This window comes from Pristiophorus japonicus, chromosome 11, assembly GCF_044704955.1.
Source record: "Pristiophorus japonicus isolate sPriJap1 chromosome 11, sPriJap1.hap1, whole genome shotgun sequence".
Lineage (NCBI taxonomy): Eukaryota > Metazoa > Chordata > Chondrichthyes > Pristiophoridae > Pristiophorus > Pristiophorus japonicus.
The window spans coordinates 116,931,887-116,949,248 of record NC_091987.1 but is presented as its reverse complement, the minus strand read 5'-3'; the positions used below and the strand labels follow the sequence as shown (position 1 = coordinate 116,949,248).

Below are 17,362 nucleotides of genomic sequence, written 5' to 3'. Positions count from 1 at the left end.
TCTCATAGAAACGTTTAAAATTCTGACGGGTTTGGACAGGTTCGATGCAGGAAAAATGTTCCCAATGTTGGGAAGTCCAGAACCAGGGGTCACAGTCTAAGGATAAGGGGTAAGCCATTTAGGACCGAGATGAGGAGAAACTTCTTCACGCAGAGAGTGGTGAACCTGTGGAATTCTCTACCACAGGAAGTTGTTGAGGCCAATTCACTAAATATATTCAAAAAGGAATTAGATGTAGTCCTTACTACTAGAGGGATCAAGGGCTATAGTGAGAAAGCAGGAATGGGGTACTGAAGTTGCATGATCAGCCATGAACTCATTGAATGGCGGTGCAGGCTTGAAGGGCCGAATGGCCTACTCCTGCACCTATTTTCTATGTTTCTATGTTTTGAAGACTGTTTCGGAAGCTGTTAAACAACCAGCCCACAGCAGAGTGCCCTCACCCCACAGTGATACTGAGGCAAGCCCATAGAAATCTCTGGCCTCACCCAGACCTCCTGGAACCAGCAAAGAAACATGACAAAGTCAAGGGCTCGGCAGCTCATCTAAAATAAACAGAAATTCCGGGTCCCATCGACACCTAGTCCAACCATTTAACTCCAATCAAAAGGTAACGAGCACACCAAACTTAACAAAGGACACACATCAGAATCAATGGGCCAGCAAAGACAGAACAAAGGAGTCTTGAGATTTGGCGCCAAGATTAGCAGGCCCCTCAGTCGCATAACTAGAGGCCTCACAAAGTGAAAAAAAAGGAAGAAAAAGAACAGAAGCTGAGAAGCTAGGAAGCTAAGAAACTTGAGAAGAAGCCACCGCCTTCCATCCAGGCAACCACGAGGCAACAGGGACATCACGACCAACAAATCGACGCCAGAGGGAAAAGACCAAAGGAAAAACCGGGCTCCGACCAAAACCCAACCACCACAACCGATTCCTAATGACCAACGGGGTAAAATTTACCAAAAGGGGCCAGAAACTACAGCTAGAGGAAGGAAATCGGGTACTCACCAAGTATATTTCCAAAACGCGCCCAACTGCATCAGCGGACTCGCGAAGACTGACCAGGTGCGCAGTTGGAATTCCTCTACCGCGTCCGGGGTACGGCAGGCACCAACCACCACATCCCGCGAACCCCGAAACCGCGAACCAACTCAACTGTCAAGGAATCATTTGGTGAGCATAATCCCTGTAACCCTAGAGTTCTGGCTTAGTTCGTGAGAAGTGGGAGGTGGGAGGCAAAACTGGGAGTGTGTTTTTCCACCTATAACTTAATGTTTCCCCTTCCATTCTAAGTATTGACATTTCTATATAATCTTAAAGTGCTGTGTTGTTATCCTAAAATAAACATAAGGATTTTTTTTGCAACAAAACAATTATCTGCTGCTCTTTATTACATCCTGACCAATACGTCCAAGGTCTAGAACCAGGGCGTGGGAGCAATTCGAACCCCTCAAGGTCAGAAGGTGAAGCTGACAGATCCACTGCCCCCAACAGAATGGCGACCGCGGCAGGACCTTTGCAAAAGGGATGTAATATAGTGGATGATGTTTCAGAGGAAAGGTCCAAAATGGAGGAATCTCCTTCTATGTGTTTAAGAAAGTGAACATCACCCAGAAATGGGTGCGTAGCCTACTGCGTGCTGAACGTCCAGGAGACACAGCCGCAGAGTGGACTGAGAGTAGAGAGCATAGGCATTCTGTTGAAAAGGCGATATGGCTCATCTGCCTGCAGTGACAGGTCCAGCTGTTGGACGAAAGGGTCAAGGAATTGGAGGCAGAACTCGGGGAGGCCGAGGCACAATCAGGCTTAAGGGCTACAGCGGGAGAGAGATTATGGGAGGAACTAAGTAGGGAGAAACAGGAAAGAAGGCAATTGGAGGAAAACTACAGGAATCACCAAGATTACTTGCAGTGCCAGGTTACCGAAGCAAAGGGTAGTGAGCTGGTGATGCGGGATGAAAACAGCTGCCTCACCAGACAAGTTAAAGAGCAGGAGGAGAAGTTGAGAGATTTTCAAGTGGTGTACCGAGTCGCGAGTAGCAGGGGGTTTGAGATGGGAGACCATGGTCCCTGCCAGGAGCAAATCCAGAATCTGAGCCTTGCTCTGTCTAAGGCCAAAGGTACGGTTTGCTTAATAAGCCCGGGTGCGGCCCAGGTAGACAGGGAGGAGCAAGGGGAAAACGAGGCGGATTGCAGGGCAGATAGGGACGCTCGACCACCACCTGTGGTGCCGGGATCAGACTCGGTTTGGTAGCAGGGAGATAGGGACGCAGAACCAATACGAGAAGGGCCAGACTGAGGCTGATGTGCCCGATCCAGCAGCGTAAATATGGTGCGCCCAATGTAGGTCAGGAGCAAGGGGACCTAGAGAGTCACTTCGTGCTCCCACACAGTACCCAGCAGCTGATCATCATAGGCGGTCCCTCGAAATGAAGATGACTTGCTTCCATGCCAAAAATGGACGAGTTCACAGGTGTTTCAATGAAGGACCCGAACTACATCCTGAAAGGTGGAAGTTGTCTATGCGTGAATTTTTTTAATGTGAGGTGGCCGTTGCACACCAGCCATCACACAGGCTTGATAGAGCTAGGTCTTGGTCCAGTGGCAAGGATTACCCAAGACGACTGGAGGCCAGCTCTGCTGCACAGACCTAGTGCGCACACGTATCGCAGTGTGGGCTGGCTCGTGCTGCAGCTGAGGGCGATGGTGGCTCACTTGAATAAACTCACTAATAAGGAGGACCCATCTATTCACTTCATGAAGGTGGAACAGGCGGGAGGGATAAACGGTTGCGATGATGCCGAAATGGCCAAAATGCTTTTGTTTTCCATCGATAGCAGATTGTACCAGTCTCTCTCTCTCCACAAACACCAAGAGGGGGCAAAGTACATTTGCGGCCATCCAGGAAGAAATCCTGGAGGCTATGGGCCTCATGATGGGAGCCCGTTTCCCCGAGTGGAGAGGACCCCGCAGGCATTTGCAGACAGGCTGTGGCCCGTCTTCCAGAGTGCCTGAGGTAGGGGCTTAAATCGCATAATCCCAGGCCGGAGACCACCTGGCAGCAGGTGGAACAGGCAGGTTGGTGGCCGGGACTTAGGGAGGATGTCCGTGAGTTCTGCACGAACTGTCTAGTGTGCGCTGCAAACAACCCTGACCCCCAGAAAAGGAAGGTGTTCATGGAACACATCAGGAGGGTAGTGGGATGATGGCATCGATTCAAATCGACTACATCGGGCCCCTACCCAACGCCCAAGGAGGCTACAAGTACTGCCTAGTCCTGGTGGATGTGTTCTTGAAATGGGTGGAAACTTTCCCATGCCGAACAGCCACTGCATTGGGGACTGCTAGGATCCTAGTGAGAGAGGTATTCTCCCGGTGTGGACTACCACAGTATGTGGTCTCTGATCAGGGGAGCCATTTCACCGGTCAGCTAATGCAGGCAACCCTTAAGGTGCTCGGCGTGGAAGGGAAATGGCACGTCGCCCACAACCCGCAGTCATTGGGTCCTGTGGAGCGTTTAAACCGTACCATCAAGGAAAGGCTGCGGAAGGAGACAGGAGACTCACCTAAGAAATGGGTGGCGGTCTTGCCTTTGGTCCTAATGGGGGTCCGAGCCAGCCAGTCAAAGAGCACGGGCTATTCCCCACACGAGCTCATGACTGGTAGGATCATGCGTACCCGCACCCATGTGCTAGCCCGGTGCTCACGGAAGGTCAGCTCAGAGGTGAACTGGGACAGCTTTGTCAGGAATCTGTTTGAACACCATACAAATTCACTGGTAGACTGCTAGCAATATGGGAAAACAGCATCGGAGCAACCCCGCAAGCACCACGAATGGGAGATAGGGGATCAGGTCATGGTTAGTAATTTTGCTCGGGTAGGGACTTTTGAACCATACAGTATCATAGATAAAGCAAGCCCCGTGGTCTATGCAGTGAAGATGCACCGCTGTACAAAATGGTTCCACATTAACCAATTTATTGTTCAACTGTTCAACTCCGGGAGAGTCAACAAACAAAAGGGACAGTCAGGAGCAGGGAACCGCTCCAGAGACAAGGGTCTCCAGCCCACGGGGCCCAACTGTGAGGAACCCCTCGTGGAAGCAGCAGTTTCACATGCCATACAGACAGGGGCAGTGAAGTGCACTACAGGGGGAGCCATCTCACCCATAGTTTGGGACTCGGGACAACCCCCAGTCGCCCGAGCCAGGGCCCCAAGGAGGACTCTCCGAACCCCACAGCCAAGGATGCCATGGTCACCGATGCACCTCCTACCCAGAGGCCGCAGAAAGCAGGGGGTTGTCAGCATCTAGCCTGGCCACCCGGAGACGGGTGGCGGTGTACATAGTTTCCTTCAGTAGTTTTAAGTTTAGATTTCAAGTTAAGAGTTTTGAATTTTTGTCACGCCTGCCAAGCCTAAGAACTGTTATCAAGGGCAAGGCTATCTGCTCTGAGTTTTACAGGGGAAAAAAAAAGGATGAGAGAGGTCTTGCTCCTGTTTGCTCTACTGGGGACAAGTACCGGTCGCAGGAGCAACACGGAGGAGTTCCTCATTTACGGGTGCTCAGGAGGGAGAGCAGCCACCGTTACAACCGGAGGTGGCGCACCGGGTGTGAATGAGGCCATTGCCTACTTCCACAAGGGAAAATGGCCAGGGTGGCTGGGATGGGATCGAATTCTATCCGATATTCCAGCCATGCCGGGTTCACATACGGGGAGGCTTCCATCCCATGCTCTAGTATAAAGATCACCGCCTCCTGGGTTGGGGTAACAGAGGGTAAACGGGTGTGCCTTAGTTGTAGCGGGTACATTCCACTGGGTAGGTGGTGGTGGTTCAGGAAGCTGAGCACACACACAGGGGACCAGATAGCTGACTGGGAAAGACTAGATAACGATACTTACCGGACGGTCACGGGTGCACAAGGAGGAGTGAGCGTGTGCTGGGACAAGTGGTGGGGATACGAACAAGGGATTTACATGTGTATATAGGGGTCAGAGAGGGTCTGTCCCGCAGGCATATCTATAGCATTCCACAGACAGTGGCAGGATGCCAGGAATGGGATCGGGTGGGATCAGAGCTTGGTCTCATGCGTAATCTCAGAGCCCCCAACCACAATAAACACCGCCGAGCTCATTGCACGCACCAGGAAACCCCTGCCCACAGCCCCGACGGTACAGATGGATGTAGATAGGTGTCCTACCACCACCCAGGGACCAGGGAACGGGTTGGTTTTAGTACCGACTGAGAAGTTGCTATACCAGGGGGTTCACTATGCCGTGGCCTCCGTAATACTAAATCTGACTGAAGTTCACTTACCCGCATGGTGCCCAAAAGAGTCAGAGCAGCTGTACCAAGCCTTACTCTGAGAAGATGTTCAGGAGATTCTATGAGCTAGATTTTGGGAATGTAAACAAGGCAGACCTATACAGTTTAAATGCAGGGAACACAATGGGTACAGGAAGGCAGAGAAGGGGGCCTGGAATGCCATAACCACAGCTTTCAACACAGGGTCATCCATTATCAATAGCATGGATGATGTGCAACTTGCCATGCAGATAAACGGCTTAAGGAACCAGCTGCGCAAGATTCTGGGGGAAGAAAATACAGTGGTAGGTTCAGAGCTACATGAGGACCAAGCCATAACAGTCCACTTAAAGGAAATAATCGCAGAGCTGGAAAGACACGCCAAAACAGTAAATGATCTAATTCAGGAGGACAGGAATGCCTCGGAGCAGGCTGCAAGAAACGAGGTGTGTGTATTGTATGGGACATGGTTGTTGGGCGAGGGCCGCAGAAACCTGGAGGACTTCGAGCAAAGCCAAGTCACCTCCTGGATAAGCAACAAACACCTCGCAGTGCTGCACCCGTTTAGTAATTCGTTAAGCCTGTGTCAGCTCTGTCTAGCCTCTGAAGCCTACCCTGTCCCAGTATATTGCGAGCTGTCTAACCACGCTATCATGGGGATAGTGGTGAGGATGCCGGTCATCGGTGGGACCTCATGACCAGCACTAGTGTACAGGGTGGAGAATATTGGAGTCATTCGAGGAGGAGTACATGTCTGTTTCAAAGCGGTCCCACCCTATGTCATCAAGTGGGAGCACGCTATGACAGGTACTGACCTCTCTGGGTGCCGGAGCCGGGGTGCACACGTAATACTGTGCCCCCAGCACTTGAATGCCTTTTCTCAACCACAGTGTGGGTTGAAGGCGGTTGGCGTGGAACCTATAAATTGCACCATGGAGGTGATGGCACAAGACCACGTTCCTCCACAGGTAGCATACATAGAGATTGGGACCTACCGTGTCATCACAAGTGCGTTTCGCTACCGGTACAAGCAGGACATGCAATGTCCGGTGAGCGACAGCTGTTTTTGTTTTAAACTCCAAGCTGAAGTTCAAGTGGTCCAGGAACACATGACTCCAATTCCTGAACCCTCCACTATTCACCTCACTGTGAGCAACAATCTCACCATACTGCAAGACTATGTGGCACATTTCGGTTACACAATTCCCCCGCTGCCAGAGCAGCTCACTTCCCTAGGCAGTAGAAGTGTCACAAAAGCATTTTTACACATTAGAACAGAAAACTGTGTAAGTAGGGAATGACATTGCGAGTATAACAGCTCCACCATGGTGGGATCTGGGGTTTAATGTAGAAATCCCACCATGGATCCGTATAGCCTCCCATGCGTTGGTCATTTCTCAGCTTATGATTATTCTGTATCTGCTAGGTATTAGCTGTAGGATGCGAAACAGAGTCCGTCGACTCTGATACCAGAGGGTGTTAGATGAGCCCTAATGTAATGATGGATGTATCCTGAAACATAGAACATGAAGGTTGTACCACAGTAAAATCACAGCGGTATGTTTAAGTTTCTATTCCCTCCCTGCTGTAAAAACGCAGAGATCGGGTTTGTAAATAGAGTTTTATGTGTGTAATGTACATTGTAAGTTTAATGTCCTGACTAGATTTTGCCTATGATAACGCTGTATTGTTTCGAGGAAGGGGAATGTGTGTTCTGGGTGTTGGCTAGGTAAATCAAGAGAAGGCTGGCTCTCGGGTGTCAGGAATTTTGTTCTTCAAAATGACACTCTGTTAAGAAGAGTGTCAAATGGGGGACTGTAAGGGTCACAAAATCCCAGTGTTTCTCGGAGATGTTAGGCCTGTGAAAGGAAAAGCTGCAAGAAGGGTGGTGGGATCTACCTCTGTAATTTGGACTTTGGGTATTGGATTGATCAAAGATTGTGTGGGAAGCTGTTAACCTAGTCAGCTCCCAGAAGGACATTAGCATCTTAAACAACCAGCCCACAGTAGAGTGCCCCCACCCCACAGTGATACTGAGGCAAGCCCATAGAAATCTCTGGCCTCACCCAGACCTCCTGGAGCCAGCAAAGAAACATGACAAAGACAAGGGCTCGGCAGCTCATCTAAAATAAACACAGAAATCCCGGGTCCCATCGACACCTAGTCCAACCATTTAACTCCAAACTTAACAAAGGACACACATCAGAATCAATGGGCCAGTCAAGGCAGAAAAAAGGAGTCTTGAGATTTGGCACCAAGATTAGCAGGCCCCTCAGTAGTATAACTAGAGACCTCATAAAGTGGAAAAAAAAAGGAAGAAAAAGAACAGAAGCTGAGAAGCTAGGAAGCTAAGAAACTTGAGAAGAAGCCACCGCCTTTCATCCAGGCAACCACGAGGCAACAGGGACATCACGACCAACAAATCGACGCCGGAGAGAAAAGACCGAAGGAAAAACCGAGATCCGACCAAAACCTGACCACCACAACCGATTCCTAATGACCAACGGGGTAAAATTTACCAAAAGGGGCCCGAAACTACAGCTAGAGGAAGGAAATCGGGTACTCACCAAGTATATTTCCAAAACGCGCCCAACTGCATCAGCGGACTCGCGAAGACTGACCAGGTGCGCAGTTGGAAGTCCTCTACCGCGTCCGGGGTACGGCAGGCACCAACCACCACATCCCGCGAACCCCGAAACCGCGAAGCAACTCAACTGTCAAGGAATCATTTGGTGAGCATAATCCCTGTAACCCTAGAGTTCTGGCTTAGTTAGTGAGAATTGGGAGGTGGAAGGCAAAACTGGGAGTGTGTTTTTCCACCTATAACTTAATGTTTCCCCTTCTATTCTAAGTATGGATATTTCTATATAATCTTGAAGTGCCGTGTTGTCATCCTAAAATAAATATAAGGATTTTCTTTGCACCAAAACAATTATCTGCAGCTCTTTATTATATCTTGACTAATAAGTCCAAAGTCTAGAACCAGGGAGTGGGAGCGATTCGAACCCCTCAAGGTCAGAAGGTGAAACTGACAGATCCGCCACCCCCTACACTTCCTGCATCTAACCTGTCCAATCCCGTCAGAATTTTATATGCTTCTATGAGATCCCCTCTCATCTTTCTAAATTCCAGTGAATATAAGCCTAGTCGATCCAGTCTTTCTTCATATGTCAGTCCTGCCATCCCGGGAATCAGTCTGGTGAACCTTTGCTGCACTCCCTCAATAGCAAGAATGCCCTTCCTCAGATTAGGAGACCAAAACTGCACACAATACTCAAGGTGTGGTCTCGCCAAGGCCTTGTACAACTGCAGCAAGACCTCCCAGCTCCTATACTAAAATCCTCTCGCTATGAAGGCAAAACATAGAAACATAGAAAATAGATGCAGGAGTAGGCCATTCGGCCCTTTGAGCCTGCACCGCCATTCAATAAGATCATGGCTGATCATTCCCTCAGTACCCATTTCCTGCTTTCTCTCCATATGCCTTGATCCCCTTAACCGTAAGGGCCATATCTAACTCCCTCTTGAATATATCCAATGAACTGGCATCAACAACTCTCTGCAGCAGGGAATTCCATAGATTAACAACTCTGAGTGAAGAAGTTTCTCCTCATCTCAGTCCTAAATGGCCTACCCCTTATCCTAAGACTCTGTCCCCGGGTCTGGACTTCCCCAACATCGGGAACATTCTTCCCACATCTAACCTGTCCAGTCCCGTCAGAATCTTATACGTTTTTATGAGATCCCCTCTCATCCTTCTAAACTCCAGTGAATAAAGGCCCAATTGATCCAGTCTCTCCTCATATGACAGTCCAACCATCCCTGGAATCAGTCTGGTGAACCTTCGCTGCACACCCTCAACAGCAAGAACGTTCTTCCTCAGATTAGGAGACCAAAATTGAACACAATATTCCAGGTGAGGCCTCACTAAGGCCCTGTACAACTGCAGTAAGACTTCCCTGCTCCTATATTCAAATCCCCTAGCTATGAAGGCCAACATACCATTTGCCTTCTTCACCATCTGCTGTACCTGCATGCCAACTTTCAGTGACTGATGAACCATGACACCCAGGTCTCGTTGCATCTCCCCTTTTCCTAATCTGCCGCCATTCAGATAATAATCTGCCTTCCTGTTTTTGCCACCAAAGTGGATAGCCTCACACATCCACATTACACTGCATCTGCCATGCATTTGCCCACTCACCTAACCTGTCCAAGTCACCCTGCAGTCTCTTGGCATCCTCCTCACAACTCACACTGCCACCTAGCTTAGTGTCATCTGCAAACTTGGAGATATTACACTCTATTCCTTCATCTAAATCATTAATATATATTGTAAATAGCTGGGGGCCCAGCACTGAACCTTGCGGTACCCCACTAGTCACTGCCTGCCATTCTGAAAAGGACCCATTTATTCCTACTCTTTGCTTCCTGTCTGCCAACCAGTTCTCTATCTACGTCAAAACACTACCCCTAATACCATGTGCTTTAATTTTGCACACTAATCTCTTGTGTGGGACCTTGTCAAAAGCCTTTGAAAGTCCAAATGCACCACATCCACTGGTTCTCCCTTGTTCACTCAACTAGTTACATCCTCAAAAAATTCTAGAAGATTTGTCATGCATGATTTCCCTTTCAGAAATCCATGCTGACTTGGACCGATTCTGTCACTGCTTTCCAAATGCGCTATTATTAGATCTTTAATCATTGATTCCAGCATGGGAGCTGATGGACAGAAAATTGGAAGAAGGTGGTGCAAAGTTTCCAATAAGCACTCCCAGTGGGAGAAGCTCTACACCCAGAGACTGATGGTGAAAATCTAGACCAATGTTTTGTCCGATTTATTTTACTTCTGCATAAAATTAAGCCTTGCCATAAATTTGACAAATAGTCTTAGCCTGAACTATGTCTGCCAGAAAATTCAAGAATGTATTGTGGACAAACCATACTATTTATAATAAACATCCCAACAATGCAGGGACAGATCATTAATCATTAAGCACACCAGTCCCTGCCTTTTACAATTAGCACAAATAAAGTGTTCGGAAGAGTCTAAATTGCATCAATGGTGCTAGAAGGAAAAAAATGATCTAATGAATTCAGGTACTGGGAATTGCAATATTTGTCTTGTCAGTCGCTAACAGTTAAATATCATGGTGTTAATACCCAGGTTTCTTATAAAACAGTTCCTTGCTTCTGCCTTTCACCCCTTCCACATGTATGATCCCTCTAACCTTGTATCTTAACCCACTTTTCTTGAATTTGAAATGCTAACAGGCAGAACAGAACATGGCAAAGCCCTGGTCCAAATAGCAGTAGTTTTTTCCCTTATTCTTATTGATGTTTCATTGTTGAAAATATTTCCACTGCTAGGCTGTTATATAAACACAATTCAGTTGCACTGCACGGTACTGAAAGGTGTCAGCCTTGGCTCAGTGATAACACTCTTGCCATTGGGTTAGAAGGTTGCGGGTTCAAGCCTTACTTCAGGACTAGAGCGCATAACCTCAGCTGACCTCCAGTGCAGTATCGAGGGAATTTCATAATACAGGCAACTCTCGATTATCCGGGTCCCTCAGGGATTGGGCTATGCCGGGTAAACGATTTCTCCGTTAGAGCGAGTTGACGTTACAGTTAATGCTTACAGTACTGCAGGTGTGCTCTAACCAATAGCTGCAGCGTATCTTCTAATCCTTGAATTCTAGTCCTCTAGATCTAAAGACCATTAGGCTTGTTGATTACTTCCTGTAACTGTTCATGGCATTTTAATGAATTATGAGAGGCAGTGGACCTGTGTGCGAGCAGCAGCGGGAGCTGAGGCAAGGCAGAGCCGTAAATTGAGTAGACTGGGTCTTTACTCGTTGGAGTTCAGAAGGATGAGGGGTGATCTTATAGAAACATTTAAAATAATGAAAGGGATAGACAAGATAGAGGCAGAGAGGTTGATTCCACTGGTAGGGGAGACTAGAACTAGGGGCACAGCCTCAAAATACAGGGGAGCCAATTTAAAACCGAGTTGAGAAGGAATTTCTTCTCCCAGAGGGTTGTGAATCTGTGGAATTCTCTGCCCAGGGAAGCAGTTGAGGCTGGCTCATTGAATGTATTCAAGTCACAGATAGATAGATTTTTAACCAATAAGGGAATTAAGGGTTATGGGGAGCGGGCGGGTAAGTGGAGCTGAGTCCACGGCCAGATCAGCCATGATCTTGTTGAATGGCGGAGCAGGCTCGAGGGGCTAGATGGCCTACTCCTGTTCCTAATTCTTATGTTCTTATGTTCTTAAAAGCAAGGTCAACAGGCAACATTGGAAAGGAACATCAGAGTTTCAAAGTAACGTCACACACACGGAACTTTAAATGCCGTTACAACAGTTTCCCGTTGCACCCGTGTGCAGATAATCGAGAGCTGCCTGTATCCTCTTTCAGTTCAGATGTTAGTCATTTGCCTTCTCACATGGATATAAAAGATTCCATGGCACTGTCTGAAGAAGAGGAGTGGTGTTGTCCTCAATGTCCTGGTCAGCATTTCGCTATCATTTAACCAGCAACCAACATCAAAACAGATTAAATGATCAGTTGCATCATAGGTGTTTCTCCCTCAACCAACATCACCAAAAATAGAGTATCTGCTCAGTCATTCATTTGTTGTTGGTGGGACCGTGCTGTTGTACAAACTGGGTACCATGTTTTCCTACATTACATTAATAACTACACTTCAAAATTACTGTATTAGCTATGAAGCACTTTGGGACATCATGAGGTTGTGAAATTGTATAATTGCAAGTTGTTTCTTTTCTTTAAATAATGCATTCAGCACCTCAAGGACAATTCAATTTGAGGCTTATGTGTTTTTTTTTTCATCTGTCCTACTTCATAAAATCGTTTGAAGTACAGTCACTGAAGGCATGTTGGCCTTCATAGCGAGGGGATTTGAGTACAGGGGCAGGGAGGTGTTGCTACAGTTGTACAGGGCCTTGGTGAGGCCACACCTGGAGTATTGTGTACAGTTTTGGTCTCCTAACTTGAGGAAGGACATTCTTGCTATTGAGGGAGTGCAGCGAAGATTCACCAGACTGATTCCCGGGATGGTGGGACTGACCTATCAAGAAAGACTGGATCAACTGGGCTTGTATTCACTGGAGTTCAGAAGAGTGAGAGGGGACCTCATAGAAACGTTTAAAATTCTGACGGGTTTGGACAGGTTGGATGCAGGAAGAATGTTCCCAATGTTGGGGAAGTCCAGAACCAGGGGTCACAGTCTAAGGATAAGGGGTAAGCCATTTAGGACCGAGATGAGGAGAAACTTCTTCACCCAGAGAGTGGTGAACCTGTGGAATTCTCTACCACAGAAAGTAGTTGAGGCCATTTCACTAAATATATTCAAAAGGGAGTTAGATGAAGTCCTTACTACTCGGGGGATCAAGGGGTATGGCGAGAAAGCAGGAAGGGGGTACTGAAGTTTCATGTTCAGCCATGAACTCATTGAATGGCGGTACAGGCTAGAAGGGCTGAATGGCCTGCTCCTGCACCTATTTTCTATGTTTCTATGTTTCTATGTTTAACAAAATAACCCCGGCAGCCAAATTGAGCACAGTAAAGTCCCACCAACAACAAATGAATGAATGAGCAGATACTTTGATTTTGATGACGTTGGTTGAGGGAGAAATGTTGGCCAGGACACGTGAAGAACGCCCTTCTTTTCTTCAAATAATGCTATGGAATGTTTTAGCTGCATGCCAGCAGGTAATTGTGTTCTAACATCCCATTCAAATGACACACCTCTCTCTCAGTGCTGCCTAATGTGTAGCAGGGCGTGAACCCACAACCTTCTTATTCAGAGACGAGAATGCTATCAAACAGCGCAACCCCCTAAAATCGGGACAATCTGCTTCACTATGTTATACTGCACCTTCGGACATTGTTATTCAGTAAAAGGGTTAATAACATTACAACAGTGACTGCACTTCAAAAGTACTTAACTGGCAGTAAAGTCCGGTGGTCGTGAAAAGCGCTATATAAATGAAAGTCTTGCTTTTACATTTTTTTTAAGTACTAAATGGGTATTGATAGGTTTGCAGTGAAAAGATTAATAAACACTTTGTTTTCCAAAGTTATGCACGGGCTCTGAGGTTTTTTCAGTGAAAGAGTTAATAACAGATGCTTTTTTTAAAGTACTGCAATTTCCCCACTGACCTGCATTGTAAAAGGAGTCGAGGACTGGGGTCTCCCCGAAGTCGAGCTTGCCGAATGGGATGGTGAGCAGATCAGCGATCTGGATCCGGCATGCTCTCTCCAGGCACTGCAGCGCCCCCCACTCGGTGCTGTGCGGCTTGGCCGTCTCGTTGAGCACACAGACCGCCCGCAAGGACCGCGACCGGGACGCGGCCGAGAACACCGAGCACTCCTCCGAGCCATGGCAGGCCACAGCCGCCTGCCGCTGTCCGGGCGCGACGCCCCACCTGCTCCCCCCAGCCTGGTCCACACACAGTGTCCCCTGGCCCATCTCAGCGCAGAGGGACCGGGACGAGTAGTTCTTGTTCATCCTTCCACGGGGAGCAAATAACTCACTGTCCGGCGCCCGTCACTTGTTGGCAGACAGATCAGTGCTTTCCGGGTTAGCTTGGGCACGGAGCGACCTCTCAGTCATTCCATGCTTGCTCTCTCTCACATTGTGTGTTGCTGCAGATCTGTGCAGAGGTCTGTTATGGAACAGGCAGCATATGTTGGTTGGCTCAGCTGTCAGTGCCCTAGAAATACAGAGTGCAGCACCCCCTGGCACCAGGGATATCAGCATCTGAACATCCAGCCCGCTGATACACAGAATTTACAGCACAGAAACAGGCCATTCGGCCCAACTGGTCTATGTTCACAAAAGCAAAACCCTGCGGATGCTGGAAATCTGAAATAGAAACAGAACGTGTTGGAAATATTCAGCAGGTCAGGTAGCATCTGTGGAGAGAAGAACAGATTTATTGGCATGAATTTTCTTCACCTGGTATGGGTGGTCGGCATGGTGTTCCTCAGAGCGACCTTCCCTTAATGGTGCCTATTGAGGCCGCCCTGCACGTTACCCGGCCCAATTAAATGGTGCGGGTCCGATGACATCATCGATGACACGTTTCCATCTGGGATGTGTAAAGGAGCCTTGGACACATTGCATTTGAAGGTTCATCTAGGAGTGTGCATGCATTGAAAACATGACTGCACAGAGGCAGAGGGCTGCACCCAGGTTCTCAGATGACTCCCTTGTGCGTATGCTTGTGGAGGGAGTGAGAGTACGCAGGGAGGTCCCTTTCTGATGGGCGGAAGAGACCTCCCCATGAGACCAAAAGAGCCTGGCTGGACATAACAGAAGCGGTCAACATTACAGATTATTAATGGCAGAAGCCAAATAAAATAGCGCAAATCTGAATCAGCACCATATTTTTAAATTCTGAAATTGGGATCATAAAACAGAATCATAGAGAGTGAAATTACCCCCTTTTCAGGGGCTCTGGGGGACACGGAGGAGACCTTTTGCCCAAGGAGAGGAGCGCCCCACGGTTAGGGCCCCGGGCCATCGTGTAACAAGCGATGACATCATTGCCGTGCACGGCGACACCTCACCGCCGCATCGACTCCTTATCGCCCCGTTGGGGAAATTGTCCCATGGACCTCGAGGTGTGTGCGAGCAGATATCAATGCCGTCGAGAAGCTGACCGACATACGCTCTCAGGGTGCTTGTTAAAGGGGAGGATGCCAGCGACCCGGGCTGCCATCTTTTTTGGATTGCCAACTCTCAGGTCGGCTCCAGGATGGAGGCCCTAGTGTGGTCTGGGCCACCATCCTGCAGCCCCGCACTCTGTTTTGTGTGCCGGGCTGCAGGCCCAGTCCCACGCTGCCCTGGTGGCCTAATAGAGGCCATCAGAGGCCTTGCACAGTGCGCAGCGGCCCTCCCCTTTAAGTGCCAGTAGCACCCCAGGAACCACCCCCAAAGGAAGTGAAGCGTGTGAGATTGCGGTCCGCTTCCTTTGAGGGACAGTCACCCGAATTCAGCAGTGGGGCAGGACTTACTGGCCCCAGATGGTCACCACCCTCAATCGGAGCACAGGGCAATTTTGTCCCCATAGTATCATACAGCACAGAAGGACGCTATTTGGCGCACCCTGCCTGTATCACTTTAATTCGTCCTGCTCCCTGGCTCTTTCCCCAATTTCTTTCCTTTTCAAGCATACATCCAATTCCATTCTGTAAGTTACTATTGCATCTGCTTCCACCACCCTTTCAGACAGTGCATTCCAGATCATCATAACTTGTTGCATAAAAATAAAATCCTCCTCCTCCTCTCCCCTCTAGTTCTTTTGCCTATTATCTTAAATCTACGTCCATATGGATCTGTCCATAAAATGTTAACATGTCCTTCTGGAAGATACTTTTGTAGTGTTTGGTAAACCACAAGACTTTTGGATTAAAAATATTTGTTTCTTGGTAGACCTCCCAGATGTGATGTTGTATGGGATCTATAGGTGAGTTGGATGAGTATCTGGAGAAAAAATAAATAAAAAGCTAACATAGGTATAGTGAGATGTGATATTTATTGCACATTTGTAAGTGGTTTCCCTTAGTTGTTTTCGACACACCCCCACGTTACAATACTTCTAGACCTGGGAGTGATTACTGTACTGAACAGATGAATGAGTCACTGTCAAATACCTCGGTCTCAACCATTAATGCTTTATTAAAGCTACCCCAACACAGCAAAACAAGTAAACATAGTGACGATGTAGCAGAATACAATACCCTGGTGTGTCTAAACCGCCGCTATCGTGAAGTACCCAACATCTAAACCATCTGCTCGGATCCCAGTGTACGCCCCTATGGTCCTTGCAGCAAAACCTCCCCACTAAAACCTTTACTAAGGCTTGGTTAGGAGAACCCACTAATGGTTATGATCTTAAAGATGCGTGGACAGGGATGATGTTCACCGATTCGTTGGCTTACTTGCTGCTTCTCCTGGTGAAAACTTGTCTCTTCTCGTTCCGTACTGGTTTCTTCTCTCCGTCCCACACGGAGTGCTCGGTTCTTGTAGAGGCGAAGAAAATGAGAGCAAAGAGGAGAGAGATGTGGTTACATGGCCCCTTTCATATGCAAAAATTGTTTGCCTTTTCTGGCCCAATAAAGTTTTTCCTTGTTTCGAGGATCCTGTTTGTTTGCCTCTTCTGGCCCAATAAAGTTTTCCTTGTTTCGAGGTCACCTGTTTTGAGTCCAGTGATGGGTTTTCGCTTCAAAATCCTGGGACATTGGAACCGGTTCTGGGGGAGGTGGGACCAGTACAAACCGAACAGTCTGCACCTGGGCAGGACTGGAACCAATGTCCCAGGGGAGTGTTTACTAGTCCTGTTGGGGAGGGTTTAAACTAATATGGCAGAGGGATGGGAATCTATGCAGGGAGACAGATGGAACTAAAATGGGGGCAGAAGCAAAAGGTAGAAAGGATATAACGAAAGGTGGAGGGCAGAGTAATCAAAGGCAAAAATCAAAAAGGGCCACATTATAACATAATTCTAAAAGGACAAAGAGTGTTAAAAAAACAAGCCTGAAAGCTCTGTGTCTCAATGCGAGGAGTATTCATAAGAACATAAGAATTAGGAACAGGAGTAGGCTATCTAGCCCCTCGAGCCTGCTCCGCCATTCAAAAAGATCATGGCTGATCTGGCCGTGGACTCAGCTCCAATTACCCGCCCGTCCATACCCCTTGATCCCTTTAGCCGTAGGGCCATATCTAACTCCCTCTTGAATATATCCAATGAACTGGCATCAACAACTCTCTGCGGCAGGGAATTCCACAGGTTAACAACTCTCTGTGAAGAAGTTTCTCCTCATCTCTGTCCTAAATGGCCTACCCCTTATCCTAAGACCGTGTCCCCTGGTTCTGGACTTCTCCAACATCGGAAACATTCTTCCCGCATCTAACCTGTCCAGTACCGTCAGAATCTTATATTTTTCTATGAGATCCCCTCTCATCCTTCTAAACTCCAGTGTATGAAGGCCCAGTTGATCCAGTCTCTCCTCATATGTCAG

The 17,362-nt window shown here is 48.0% G+C and overlaps 1 protein-coding gene across 1 annotated transcript in view; it reads right to left on the bottom strand.

Annotated features, from left to right (window-relative positions):
- The window catches only part of map3k15 (mitogen-activated protein kinase kinase kinase 15), a 211,060-nt gene extending 197,132 nt beyond the window's left edge, over positions 1-13,928 (bottom strand). Inside the window, exon 1 of the mRNA XM_070893918.1 lies at positions 13,496-13,928. Within this exon, the coding sequence (XP_070750019.1) occupies positions 13,496-13,844 (349 nt within the window). The 5' untranslated portion in view covers positions 13,845-13,928. The remainder of the gene's footprint in view (positions 1-13,495) is intronic.
- Positions 13,929-17,362: the final 3,434 nt, after the last annotated feature.